This window comes from Oncorhynchus nerka, linkage group LG18 (genome assembly GCF_034236695.1).
Source record: "Oncorhynchus nerka isolate Pitt River linkage group LG18, Oner_Uvic_2.0, whole genome shotgun sequence".
Classification (NCBI taxonomy): Eukaryota; Metazoa; Chordata; class Actinopteri; order Salmoniformes; family Salmonidae; genus Oncorhynchus; species Oncorhynchus nerka.
Window position 1 is genome coordinate 52008902 of NC_088413.1, and position 11446 is coordinate 52020347.

The window sequence follows — 11446 nt, forward strand, 5'->3', positions numbered from 1 at the left end:
CACATGTGACAGACGTGACAGAGTCTGGAGACGCCGTGGAGAACGTTCTGCTGCCTGCAACATCCTCCAGCATGACCGGTTTGGCGGTGGGTCAGTCATGGTGTGGGGTGGCATTTCTTTGGGGGGCCGCACAGCCCTCCATGTGCTCGCCAGAGGTAGCCTGACTGCCATTAGGTACCGAGATGAGATCCTCAGACCCCTTGTGAGACCATATGCTGGTGCGGTTGGCCCTGGGTTCCTCCTAATGCAAGACAATGCTAGACCTCATGTGGCTGGAGTGTTTCTGCAGTTCCTGCAAGAGGAAGGCATTGATGCTATGGACTGGCCCGCCCATTCCCCAGACCTGAATCCAATTAAGCACATCTGGGACATCATGTCTCGCTCCATCCACCAACGCTACGTTGCACCACAGACTGTCCAGGAGTTGGCGGATGCTTTAGTCCAGGTCTGGGAGGAGATCCCTCAGGAGACCATCCGCCACCTCATCAGGAGCATGCCCAGGCGTTGTAGGGAGGCCACACACACTACTGAGCCTCATTTTGATTTGTTTTAAGGACATTACATCAAAGTTGGATCAGCCTGTAGTGTGGTTTTCCACTGTAATTTTGAATGTGACTCCAAATCCAGACATCCATGGGTTGATAAATTTGATTTCCATTGATAATATTTGTGTGATTTTGTTGTCAGCACATTCAACTATGTAAAGAAAAAAGTATTTAATAAGAATATTTCATTCATTCAGATCTAGGATGTGTTATTTTAGTGTTCCCTTTATTTTTTTGAGCAGTGTATTTTACCTCTTGGGGATGTCATTCAAAAACATAATGTTTAACTGTCACTGCTATGCGGATGACACACAGCTGTACATTTCAATGAAACATGGTGAAGCCCCAAAATTGCCCTCGCTAGAAGCCTGTGTTTCAGACATAAGGAAGTGGATGGCTGCAAACTTTCTACTTTTAAACTCAGACAAAACAGAGATGATTGTTCTAGGTCCCAAGAAACAAAGAGAACATTTGTAAGTCGCTCTGGATAAGAGCGTCTGCTAAATGACTTAAATGTAAATGTAAACTTCTGTTGAATCTGACAATTAATCTTAATGGTTGTACAGTCGTCTCAAATAAAACTGTGAAGGACCTCGGCGTTACTCTAGACCCTGATCTCTCTTTTGACAAACATATCACGACTGTTTCAAGGACAGCTTTTTTTTACATCTACGTAACATTGCAAAAATCAGAAACTTTCTGTCCAAAAACGATGCAGAAAAATTTATCCATGCTTTTGTTACTGCTAGGTTAGACTACTGCAATGTTCTACTTTCCGGCTACCTGGATAAAGCACTAAATAAACTTTTCAGTTAGTGCTAAATACGGCTGCTAGAATCCTGACTAGAACCAAAGAATTTGATCATATTACTCCAGTGCTAGCCTCCCTACACTGGCTTCCTGTCAAGGCAAGGGCTGATTTCAAGGTTTTACTGCTAACCTACAAAGCATTACATGGGCTTGCTCCTACCTATCTCTCTGATTTGGTCCTGCCATACATACCTACAAATACGCTACGGTCACAAGACGCAGGCCTCCTAATTGTCCCTAGAATTTCTAAGTAAACAGCTGGAGCCAGGGCTTTCTCCTATAGAGCTCCATTTTTATGGAATGGTCTGCCTACCCATGTGAGAGACGCAAACTCGGTCTCAACCTTTATGTCTTTACTGAAGACTCATCTCTTCAGTGGGTCATATGATTGAGTGTAGTCTCTGCCTGGCCGGTTCCCCTCTTTCTTTTATTACAGGGGCTGAGTCACTGGCTTACTGGTGCTCTTTCATGCCGTCCCTAGGAGGGGTTCGTCACTTGAGTGGGTTGAGTCACTGATGTGATCTTCCTGTCTGGGTTTGCGCCCCCCACTTGGGTTGTGCCGTGGCGGAGATCTTTGTGGGCTATACTCGGCCTTGTCTCAGGATGGTAAGTTGGTGGTTGAAGATAACCCTCTAGTGGTGTGGGGGCTGTGCTTTGGCAAAGTGGGTGGGGTTATATCCTTCCTGTTTGGCCCTGTCCGGGGGTATCATCGGATGGGGCCACAGTGTCTCCTGACCCCTCCTGTCTCAGCCTCCAGTATTTATGCTGCAGTAGTTTATGTGTCCTCCAATTTACTCAAATGATGTCAATTAGCCTATCAGACGCTTCTAAAGCCATGACATCATTTTCTGGAATTTTCCAAGCTGTTTAAATTTACAGTTAACTTAGTGTAGACTTCTGACCCACTGGAATTGTGAGACTGTGAATTATAAGTGAAATAATCTGTCTGTAAACAATTGATGGAATAATTACTTGTGTCATGCCCAAAGTAGATGTCCTAAATGACTTGCCAAAACTATAGTTTGTTAACAATACATTTGTGGAGTGGTTGAAAAATGAGTTTTAATGACTCCAAACTAAGTGTATGTAAACTTCTGACTTCAATTGTATAAGTGACAAATGCTGATATTTGTACTAGGTCTTGAACGGGATTTGTGCCAAAAATGCAAAAAAAATTACCATATCGAAACAAGTGCAGGGAAACTTAACCTAAGTATGAATTGCTGTCATACTCTGTCTATTGACTGCTTACAGGGTAAGGAAACCCATATGTAATTTTGTAATTTGGGTGAACTTGAACACCTTTTGCGTGGTGTTTCCACACCGAAGGCGCCTGGAAGTAGATTTAGTGATAAGGCAAACTATTTCAGATCTGCAGAATCCCCCTTTGTTTCAAATGGTCTACAAACAGGTCAGGTCAGAGATATTATCTCATTTTTGATCCGTTTTCCATATTACGTGCAGATTTTCCACTCAAGGCATTCAGATAAATACTTCACACCCGGAGGAAGAAGTTCGACATAAAAACGTGACGGATAGACAGACAGAGATCAGAGATGGAGCTCAAAAGCAACGTGTCGAAGTACCTGGTGAGTATAACAGTCAGCGTGTGATAGAGCTACTACTAATGTTTTTTTTGTTATACTGAAAATTGTATGTAATAATTGAAACTCTTATCGAGAGCATTTAAGGTTCATTCAAAGGCACATCCAAAGATGTTTCAACTACTCGGCTCAAGGATTCAAAATGGCAACCTTTCGGTTATTGGCCCAACACTAACCACTAGGCTACTAGCTGCCTAATAAGGATGACCATACATGTACTTATTTGCCATTCTTTCTTTGCCATGTACTTGTGATGTGCAAATTAATTTATCTCATGAACGAAAAACTCTTTGGTTGCATCATCTCTAATGTATTTATTAGTACAGTGCAGAGTCACATCCGATTTGGACAATTTGATTCATTTAATTGATAAAAAAAATAAAAATAGAACCGTTTCTGTCCAATGGTTTTTGTTTAGCCTGTTTTTGTGCTTAAGTTTCAGCACTGTTCATTTGTTAGATAACTTCTAACATATTTACTTGTATTTCCATCTCTTCCCATCCTCAGGTTGTGTGCTGTGTGTCTATGCTGCTGGGCCTGACCATGGCGAAAGGAATGAAGGTGACAAAGGACAGGTGTAACGAAACACTGATCATCCCTTCAGACTTCTACAAGATTCCCACAGAGGAATCAGAGGGAAATGGGAACATTCACACACGCTCTCTGTCACCCTGGACCTGGAAGTGAGTTACATTTACATACTATAGCAGACACTCTTAATCCAGAGTGATTTACAGGAGCAATTAGGGTTAAGTGTCTTGCTCAAGGACAATTGACAGATTTTTCACCTAGTCGGCTCAGGGATTTGAACCGGCGACTTTTCAGTTACTGGACCAATGCTCGTAACCGCTAGGCTACCTACCGCAAATTTACATTAACACACACACTACAGTATTTGATACTGTACCAAAAGAAATCATTTTCAAAAAAATGGACCTCGATCTGAGTTATGTGACTTTCTTACAATCTTAATACAAGCTCTATGTAAAGCCTGTGAATAATATCCGTAGGTTTAAATATTTGTTGTTGATTTATTTTCTTCTCTCTCTGTTTAATCTCTAGAAGCACTACAGTGGAGAACCGTATTCCTCAGACCATGTGGGAGGCCGAGTGCAGCTCTATGTACTGTGTCTACCCCACCAACAGCAGCCAGTACATGCGCTACGGGCAGAACTCTGTACCTATCTACCAGCAGGTCGTGGTACTCTACACTTCAGCCACCAGGAAGTGCTACAGCGCCTCCTTCCTGTCTGTGGCCGTGGGGTGCACCTGTGCCTGGGCAAGGACTACTTGATGTAGCCTGCAGTACACTACATCTGTGGCCTTACTTTGTTTGGTTATTCATTTAATTCAATCCAAATGTAATGTATTTTAATTTAAAGTAACTAGGGAGGTCCAACATTTGTTAATCCCACTAAGCCAGAAGAATTGACTGTGAATAGTTGAGTAGAATTCAAGAAAAAGATCCCCATTGACATATGTTCTATTTGAGCAATAAAAACATTTTTAAAAGCCAATTGTCTTAAACTTTTTGAAATATATTATTTTTTGAAGTAGAATAGAATGTCCAGTCCATTCATCAGAATTGAAAAATCAGCAGTAGAAGTTACTAGGGAAATCTCACTACAATTTAAAGAATGTCTCATGACTGATTATCCTCGTGGTCTGCAGTTTGTGTTTGGGAGGAAAATAAGCATAATTGGAAACAAATTCTTACATTCATTAAGAAAAGGAGACTCATTGTTTTATTAAGCTGACTAAGAGCTATGAGGTAGAACATACCGTCTGTTACCCTTGTGTGTGTGTGTGTGTGTGTGTGTGTGTGTGTGTGTGTGTGTGTGTGTGTGTGTGTGTGTGTGTGTGTGTGTGTGTGTGTGAGAGAGAGAGAGATGGCCAAGCAAAATAGATCCCTATAATGAGGGAATGATGTGTGGGATCGGTGGGAGTGAAATGTTGATACACATAAAGTTGCAGTCAGTAGTCAGAGGTGGGAGAGTCCAGAAAGGGAGAGTTTCAGGTTAGTTCCTTTTTCCTTCTCTCACCCCTGTGGAACAGTAGCCTATACTTGTTATATACGTGTTAAAAGGGGGAATTCAAAGTTCTGTTTTATTAGGTTTGTTTCTCCTACATCCACTTTGAAAATGTTTCTTCAGGGCTTTCTGGTTTAGTTTATAGTAGACATCTACAAGTATGTCTTCTGCTAACTGTTATTCACAAGGTTGAGTTCCTGGTTTGTCTTTGTGATGGTCACTGTGAGTATATGTAACCAGATTAGTCAGCAGCATGTTGATGTTGATGTTGTTTTGAAAGAGGAGCATTATATGGCAGAGGATACACCAGAGGCATGAGAAGTCTAGTAACATGTTTGTCCAATGACAGATATGTCTGTAAATGTACAATCATGTACACCTCTTATTGTGTTATCCAATTTTTTGGGCAAAGCATGCATCTCATCAAATTCGACCAACACAGTTACCAACCTGCTGTCCTTCCCTCTACAGACAGACCCCCTCACCTCACCTCAAACCTCCTCACAGGTGCCCCATTCTCCTTACCCCCTCATTCCCTCTGCCCCCAATTCCACCATGCCCAGTATATCTGTCTCCCTCTCCCTAAAACCCATGAGTTCCCTCTCCTCCTTCCTCTCCTCTCTGTCTTCTCTTCCCCACACCGTCAGAGACACTGAGGTCCCCCTTCTCTTCCGTGAGCCCTACATCCTGTCTGGCTACCGGCCCGTGGGCCATTCCTGGAGCTTCTACTTCCTCAGCCTCTTCCAGATACACAATGAGACAATCAACGTGTGGAGCCACTTGCTGGCCGGAGTCTGCGTTGCCCTGAGGTTCTCTGTGTTTGCTGTGATGTGTGGAGGGGTACTTCAATACTTTTTTGTGTAATTCAGTGTGTGTTAGGGTTAGATTTAGATGAATTTTGTATGTATGCATTTGTATGTGCGTATTTGTGTCCAAAATAATGCCACACAATTACTGCAGATTTAAACCTTTTATTTAAACCTCATCACCCTTCCTAAGGGTCTCGTGGGCCTGACCCTGAATGGACCAGACGGGCTGGGTCTTTACCTGGACCTGGCCTGTCTACCGCTGGTCTACTACGTCCTGTCTCTTCTGACCTACTTGTGCTGCAGCGCTACAGCCCACCTGCTCCAGTCCCACTCCGAGCTGGCCCACTATGCCCTATTCTTCCTGGACTATGTGGGAGTGGCTGTGTACCAGTATGGCTGTGCCCTGGCTCTATACTTCTACAGCTCTGATCCCGCATGGAGACGCAGTCGAGTAGGAGAGGTGGGGAATGAGTGAATGAGGGAGTGAATGAGTGAATGAATGAGTGGACAAAGGAACAAAGTTATAAACAAACCTCTCCTCTGTTAGGTGTTCCTCCCTGCAGCAGCTCTCCTGGCTTGGTTGTCCTGTGCCTGCTGCTGCTTTGCCAAACTCAGTTACCGCCACCCGTACCCACTCCATCGTAAGCTGTGCCAGGTCGTGCCAACCGGTCTGGCGTACCTGCTAGACAGCAGTCCTGTGGCACATAGACTGGTCAGCAGGACCTGGGGAGACGACCCTGCTATGACCCTACACGCAATACAGGTGAGCGAGAGAGAGAGGGAGATGGGGAATGATGGAGAAAGAGATAGAGAAGATTGAGGTTGGGGAGAGGTTTCTACACAATCGGACACTCTGATGTCACACACAGGTGTTGCTGTTCCTCCTGGCAGCGTTCTTCTTCTCCTGTCCCATGCCTGAGCGTTTCTTTCCTGGGCACTGTGACATCATCGGCCACGGGCACCAGCTCTTCCACTTCCTCCTCTCCCTCTGCACGCTGACCCAACAGGAAGCTGTGTTTGAGGACTTCCTGTCCCGGCGGGCGTCCCTGACGAGGGAGTACGGGGAGTGCCGCCTACTGGTGGCAGCCGTGTCATTTCCTGCCCTGGTGTTCTGTAGCGTGCTGACAGCTGTGGTCATGAGGAGATTGGTGGAGAGGAGGCTGAGGAAGGAGGACAGTTGGGGGGAGGAGGTAGAGAGAGGATAGAGAGTGGGAGAAAGAGAGATCTGATGTGAGGTAGAACGAATGGGAATAGAGGGTAAAAGGGGAAGGAGAGAGAGATTTGGGGATTGTAAGATGAATTCTTATATATTATAAGGCCTTGATCCGATGACTTGATAGCTAGCTTTTATGGTCACTTATTTGTTTTGAACATAATTCACTGGTGATCATAGGCTTATGTATGTTGTTGTCTCATTTGTAGTGTGCATCTTTGGCCATAGGGAGGCAGTGTCTACTGTCATTACTATCTACTGCAGGGAGATTTGTGATTTGTGAAGCAAAGATGAACACTTTTACTCCAAGCACATTCATGCTGTGATTATGTTCCTATTGAGAAGCATTTAACAATTTCACGCTGTTTAGGTTCATGTTGTTTAGGTTCACGCTGTTTAGATTCACACTGGTTAGGTTCACGCTGTTTAGGTTCACGCTGTTTAGGTTCACACTGGTTAGGTTCACGCTGTTTAGGTTCACGCTGTTTAGGTTCACGCTGTTTAGGTTCATGTTGTTTAGGTTCACACTGTTTAGGTTCACGCTGTTTAGGTTCACGCTGTTTAGGTTCACACTGTTTAGGTTCACTCTGTTTAGGTTCACGCTGTTTAGGTTCACGCTGTTTAGGTTCACGCTGTTTAGGTTCACACTGGTTAGGTTCACGCTGTTTAGGTTCACGCTGTTTAGGTTCACGCTGTTTAGGTTCATGTTGTTTAGGTTCACACTGTTTAGGTTCACGCTGTTTAGGTTCACGCTGTTTAGGTTCACACTGTTTAGGTTCACTCTGTTTAGGTTCACGCTGTTTAGGTTCACGCTGTTTAGGTTCACACTGTTTAGGTTCACACTGGTTAGGTTCACGCTGTTTAGGTTCATGCTGGTTAGGTTCACGCTGTTTAGGTTCACGCTGTTTAGGTTCACGCTGTTTAGGTTCATGTTGTTTAGGTTCATGTTGTTTAGGTTCACACTGTTTAGGTTCACGCTGTTTAGGTTAACGTTGTTTAGGTTCACGTTGTTTAGGTTCACGCTGTTTAGGTTCATGCTGGTTAGGTTCACGCTGTTTAGGTTCACGCTGTTTAGGTTCACGCTGTTTAGGTTCATGTTGTTTAGGTTCATGTTGTTTAGGTTCACACTGTTTAGGTTCACGCTGTTTAGGTTAACGTTGTTTAGGTTCACGTTGTTTAGGTTCACGCTGTTTAGGTTCACGCTGTTTAGGTTCACACTGTTTAGGTTCACTCTGTTTAGGTTCACGCTGTTTAGGTTCACGCTGTTTAGGTTAACGTTGTTTAGGTTCACGTTGTTTAGGTTCACGCTGTTTAGGTTCACGCTGTTTAGGTTCACGCTGTTTAGGTTCACGTTGTTTAGGTTCACGCTGTTTAGGTTCACACTGTTTAGGTTCACACTGTTTAGGTTCACTCTGTTTAGGTTCACGCTGTTTAGGTTCACACTGGTTAGGTTCACTCTGTTTAGGTTCACTCTGTTTAGGTTCACACTGTTTAGGTTCACGCTGTTTAGGTTCACACTGTTTAGGTTCACGCTGTTTAGGTTCACACTGTTTAGGTTCACGCTGTTTAGCTTCACGTTGTTTAGGTTCACACTGTTTAGGTTCACTCTGTTTAGGTTCACGCTGTTTAGGTTCACGTTGTTTAGGTTCACTCTGTTTAGGTTCACGTTGTTTAGGTTCACACTGTTTAGGTTCACACTGTTTAGGTTCACGTTATTTAGGTTCACACTGTTTAGGTTCACTCTGTTTAGGTTCACGCTGTTTAGGTTCACACTGTTTAGGTTCACGTTATTTAGGTTCACACTGTTTAGGTTCACTCTGTTTAGGTTCACTCTGTTTAGGTTCACACTGTTTAGGTTCACACTGTTTAGGTTCACTCTGTTTAGGTTCACGTTATTTAGGTTCACACTATTTAGGTTCACACTGTTTAGGTTCACTCTGTTTAGGTTCACGTTGTTTAGGTTCACACTGTTTAGGTTCACACTGTTTAGGTTCACTCTGTTTAGGTTCACGTTGTTTAGGTTCACACTGTTTAGGTTCACACTGTTTAGGTTCACTCTGTTTCAAACATAATTTTTCAAACAATAAACTAAACTTTCTGACACATGCATCTTTCAACAATGTGATCCTACTCACACTAATACAGACACGTATACAGGTTTAGTGAGCCATGGCCACTGCGAACACAAAGGACATTCATGCATGGGTGCATGAGTGACTGTGTGTCGGTGAAGGTTAGATCCTGTTGCTAAAGTATGTCTCAATCAGCACCCTGGGGTGATGTCATGCTAAAGCTCCTCTACCACATTCTCAATCCGCCTCAAACACAGCCCTGTATTCACCAAATAAATCCGATCAAATCAAATTGTATTAGTCACGTACACATGTTTAGCATATAATGTGTGTGTAGTGAAATGTGTGTGTTCCAAGCTCAGTGCAGTAGTATCTAACAATACACAACAATAGACACAAATCTAAAAAAAAATATATATATATATATACTCCGGACCTCGAGATTGCTCATCCTAACTTTTCTATATTTCTTAATTCCATTCATTTACTTTATTTTTTTATTTTTTAGATTTGTGTCTATTGTTGTGTATTGTATATCTGTAGAATATGTAGGACAGAATAATATATGTACAGCAATAGTTTAATAGGATGGCCTTGACTAGAATACAGTATATACATATGAAGTGGGTAAAACATTATGTAAACATTATTAAAGTGACAAGTGTTCCATTATTAAAGTTACCAGTGTTCCATTATTAAAGTGACCAGTGTTCCATTATTAAAGTGACCAGTGTTCCATTATTAAAGTGACCAGCGTTCCATTATTAAAGTTACCAGTGTTCCATTATTAAAGTGACAAGTGTTCCATTATTAAAGTTACCAGTGTTCCATTATTAAAGTGACCAGCGTTCCATTATTAAAGTGACCAGTGTTCCATTATTAAAGTGACCAGCGTTCCATTATTAAAGTGACCAGCGTTCCATTATTAAAATGACCAGCGTTCCATTATTAAAGTGACCAGCGTTCCATTATTAAAGTGACCAGCGTTCCATTATTAAAGTGACCAGTGTTCCATTATTAAAGTGACCAGCATTCCATTATTAAAGTGACCAGTGTTCCATTATTAAAGTGACCAGCGTTCCATTATTAAAGTGGCCCGTGTTAGATGTTTATGTACATAGGCAGCAGCCTCTAAGGTGCAGGGTTGAGTAACTGGGTTGTAAACGGCTAGTGACAGCGACTAAAGTTCAGGACAGGGTACTGGGCGGAAGCCGGCTAGTGGTAACTATTTAACAGTCTGATGGCCTTGAGATAGAAGCTGTTTTTCAGTCTCTCGGTCCCAGCTTTGATGCACCTGTACTGACCTCGCCTTCTGGATGGTAGTAGGGTGAACAGGCCGTGGCTTGAGTGGCTGAGGTCCTTGATTATCTTTTTGGCTCACATAATGACACTGAACCACTCACATAATGACACTGAACCACTCACATAATGACACTAGACTTTTACTGCTTTTAAACTCGTACTTACTTTTCACTGCTGTAAGTACAGTGCAATAATACTTAAAGAGCTTGTTGCACTGTATTCAGAGTAATAATTACCCAGTAATAAGGACACACTAATGTAAGGGTTGAATGTAAAGTGTTACCTAAAATTACAATATCTGTGCAGGTCTTTATAAATAAAACATACACTTAACCTAATAACTTGAGCTGTTATAGTTGTGATTCTGAAAGCTAGGCATACATGTTGACACTTATCAGGGTGGGAGAGCGAGATTAAGCATGTCAGAATATGACAACCCAGCAAACCAAAGTTGGTTCTGTTCCCAGAAAGTTCCAAGAACATTTGTTAGGTTGCGGAAAATGTTCTCATGACACAAAAACTGTCCAGTCGTGCTGATGATTTGTCAAGAGATTATTGAACGTTTGTATTAAACATTTGCCTGATGTTGCAAGAATGTTCCATGATCACATTTAGCCTGTTCTTTAAAGTTTCCCAGAATGTTTTAATAGGTTGTGGGAACAGTCTGGTGGGAACATTGTGGGGTTATCACAAAAAATATGTGAACAAAACACAAAAACAGTCCAGTTGTGCAGATGATTACACAATGTTTATTTTAGGGGCAAAAACATTCACCTGACGTTACAACAATGTTCCCAGAACATTTTTGTATGTTCTTTAAAAGTTCATAGACATTTCTTTAGGTTGTGGGAACATTGTGGAGTTCCCAAAATAAGTTCCCAAAACACTAAAACTGTCCAGTTATGCTGACATTCAGATAATGTTTGCATCAGGGTGAACAACACACTCCATTGATGTTGTAAGAATGTTGACAGAAGAGCCATTCTGTGTTCTTTAAAGGATCCCAGAATATTTAATTAGGTTGTGGGAACACGGTGTGTACATTACAAGAGATATGTTCC

General features: G+C 42.4%; 3 protein-coding genes across 3 annotated transcripts; 2 read left to right on the plus strand and 1 right to left on the minus strand.

The window, feature by feature from the left end:
* Positions 1 to 2911: 2911 nt before the first annotated feature.
* LOC115146609 (interleukin-17A-like) lies at positions 2912 to 4267 on the plus strand. The gene is made up of 3 exons (XM_029688681.1): positions 2912 to 2944; positions 3467 to 3642; positions 4022 to 4267. Exons 1-3 carry the CDS (start codon positions 2912 to 2914, stop codon positions 4251 to 4253), a joined length of 441 nt encoding a protein of 146 aa, XP_029544541.1. The 3' UTR covers positions 4254 to 4267.
* A 1212-nt stretch (positions 4268 to 5479) lies between these two features.
* LOC115146610 (membrane progestin receptor beta-like) lies at positions 5480 to 7600 on the plus strand. The gene is made up of 4 exons (XM_065003279.1): positions 5480 to 5829; positions 5989 to 6258; positions 6346 to 6561; positions 6668 to 7600. Exons 1-4 carry the CDS (start codon positions 5545 to 5547, stop codon positions 7001 to 7003), a joined length of 1107 nt encoding a protein of 368 aa, XP_064859351.1. The 5' UTR covers positions 5480 to 5544; the 3' UTR covers positions 7004 to 7600.
* Positions 7346 to 9121, minus strand: LOC135561632 (putative uncharacterized protein DDB_G0286901). Its single transcript, XM_065003351.1, has 2 exons — positions 9114 to 9121; positions 7346 to 9008 (listed from the first exon to the last, which is right to left on the minus strand). Exons 1-2 carry the CDS (start codon positions 9119 to 9121, stop codon positions 7346 to 7348), a joined length of 1671 nt encoding a protein of 556 aa, XP_064859423.1.
* Positions 9122 to 11446: the final 2325 nt, after the last annotated feature.

What these genes read in the sequence shown, in the direction of transcription:
- LOC115146609 (XM_029688681.1), top strand. Translation starts at nt 2,912, where the DNA reads ATGGAGCTCAAAAGCAACGTGTCGAAGTACCTG. An exon ending in GCAACGTGTCGAAGTACCTG is followed by an intron (nt 2,945 to 3,466) that starts GTGAGTATAACA and finishes TCCCATCCTCAG; the next exon opens with GTTGTGTGCTGTGTGTCTAT. An exon ending in CTGTCACCCTGGACCTGGAA is followed by an intron (nt 3,643 to 4,021) that starts GTGAGTTACATT and finishes TTTAATCTCTAG; the next exon opens with AAGCACTACAGTGGAGAACC.
- LOC115146610 (XM_065003279.1), top strand. Translation starts at nt 5,545, where the DNA reads ATGCCCAGTATATCTGTCTCCCTCTCCCTAAAACCCATGAGTTCCCTC. An exon ending in TTGCTGTGATGTGTGGAGGG is followed by an intron (nt 5,830 to 5,988) that starts GTACTTCAATAC and finishes ACCCTTCCTAAG; the next exon opens with GGTCTCGTGGGCCTGACCCT. An exon ending in TGACCCTACACGCAATACAG is followed by an intron (nt 6,562 to 6,667) that starts GTGAGCGAGAGA and finishes TGTCACACACAG; the next exon opens with GTGTTGCTGTTCCTCCTGGC.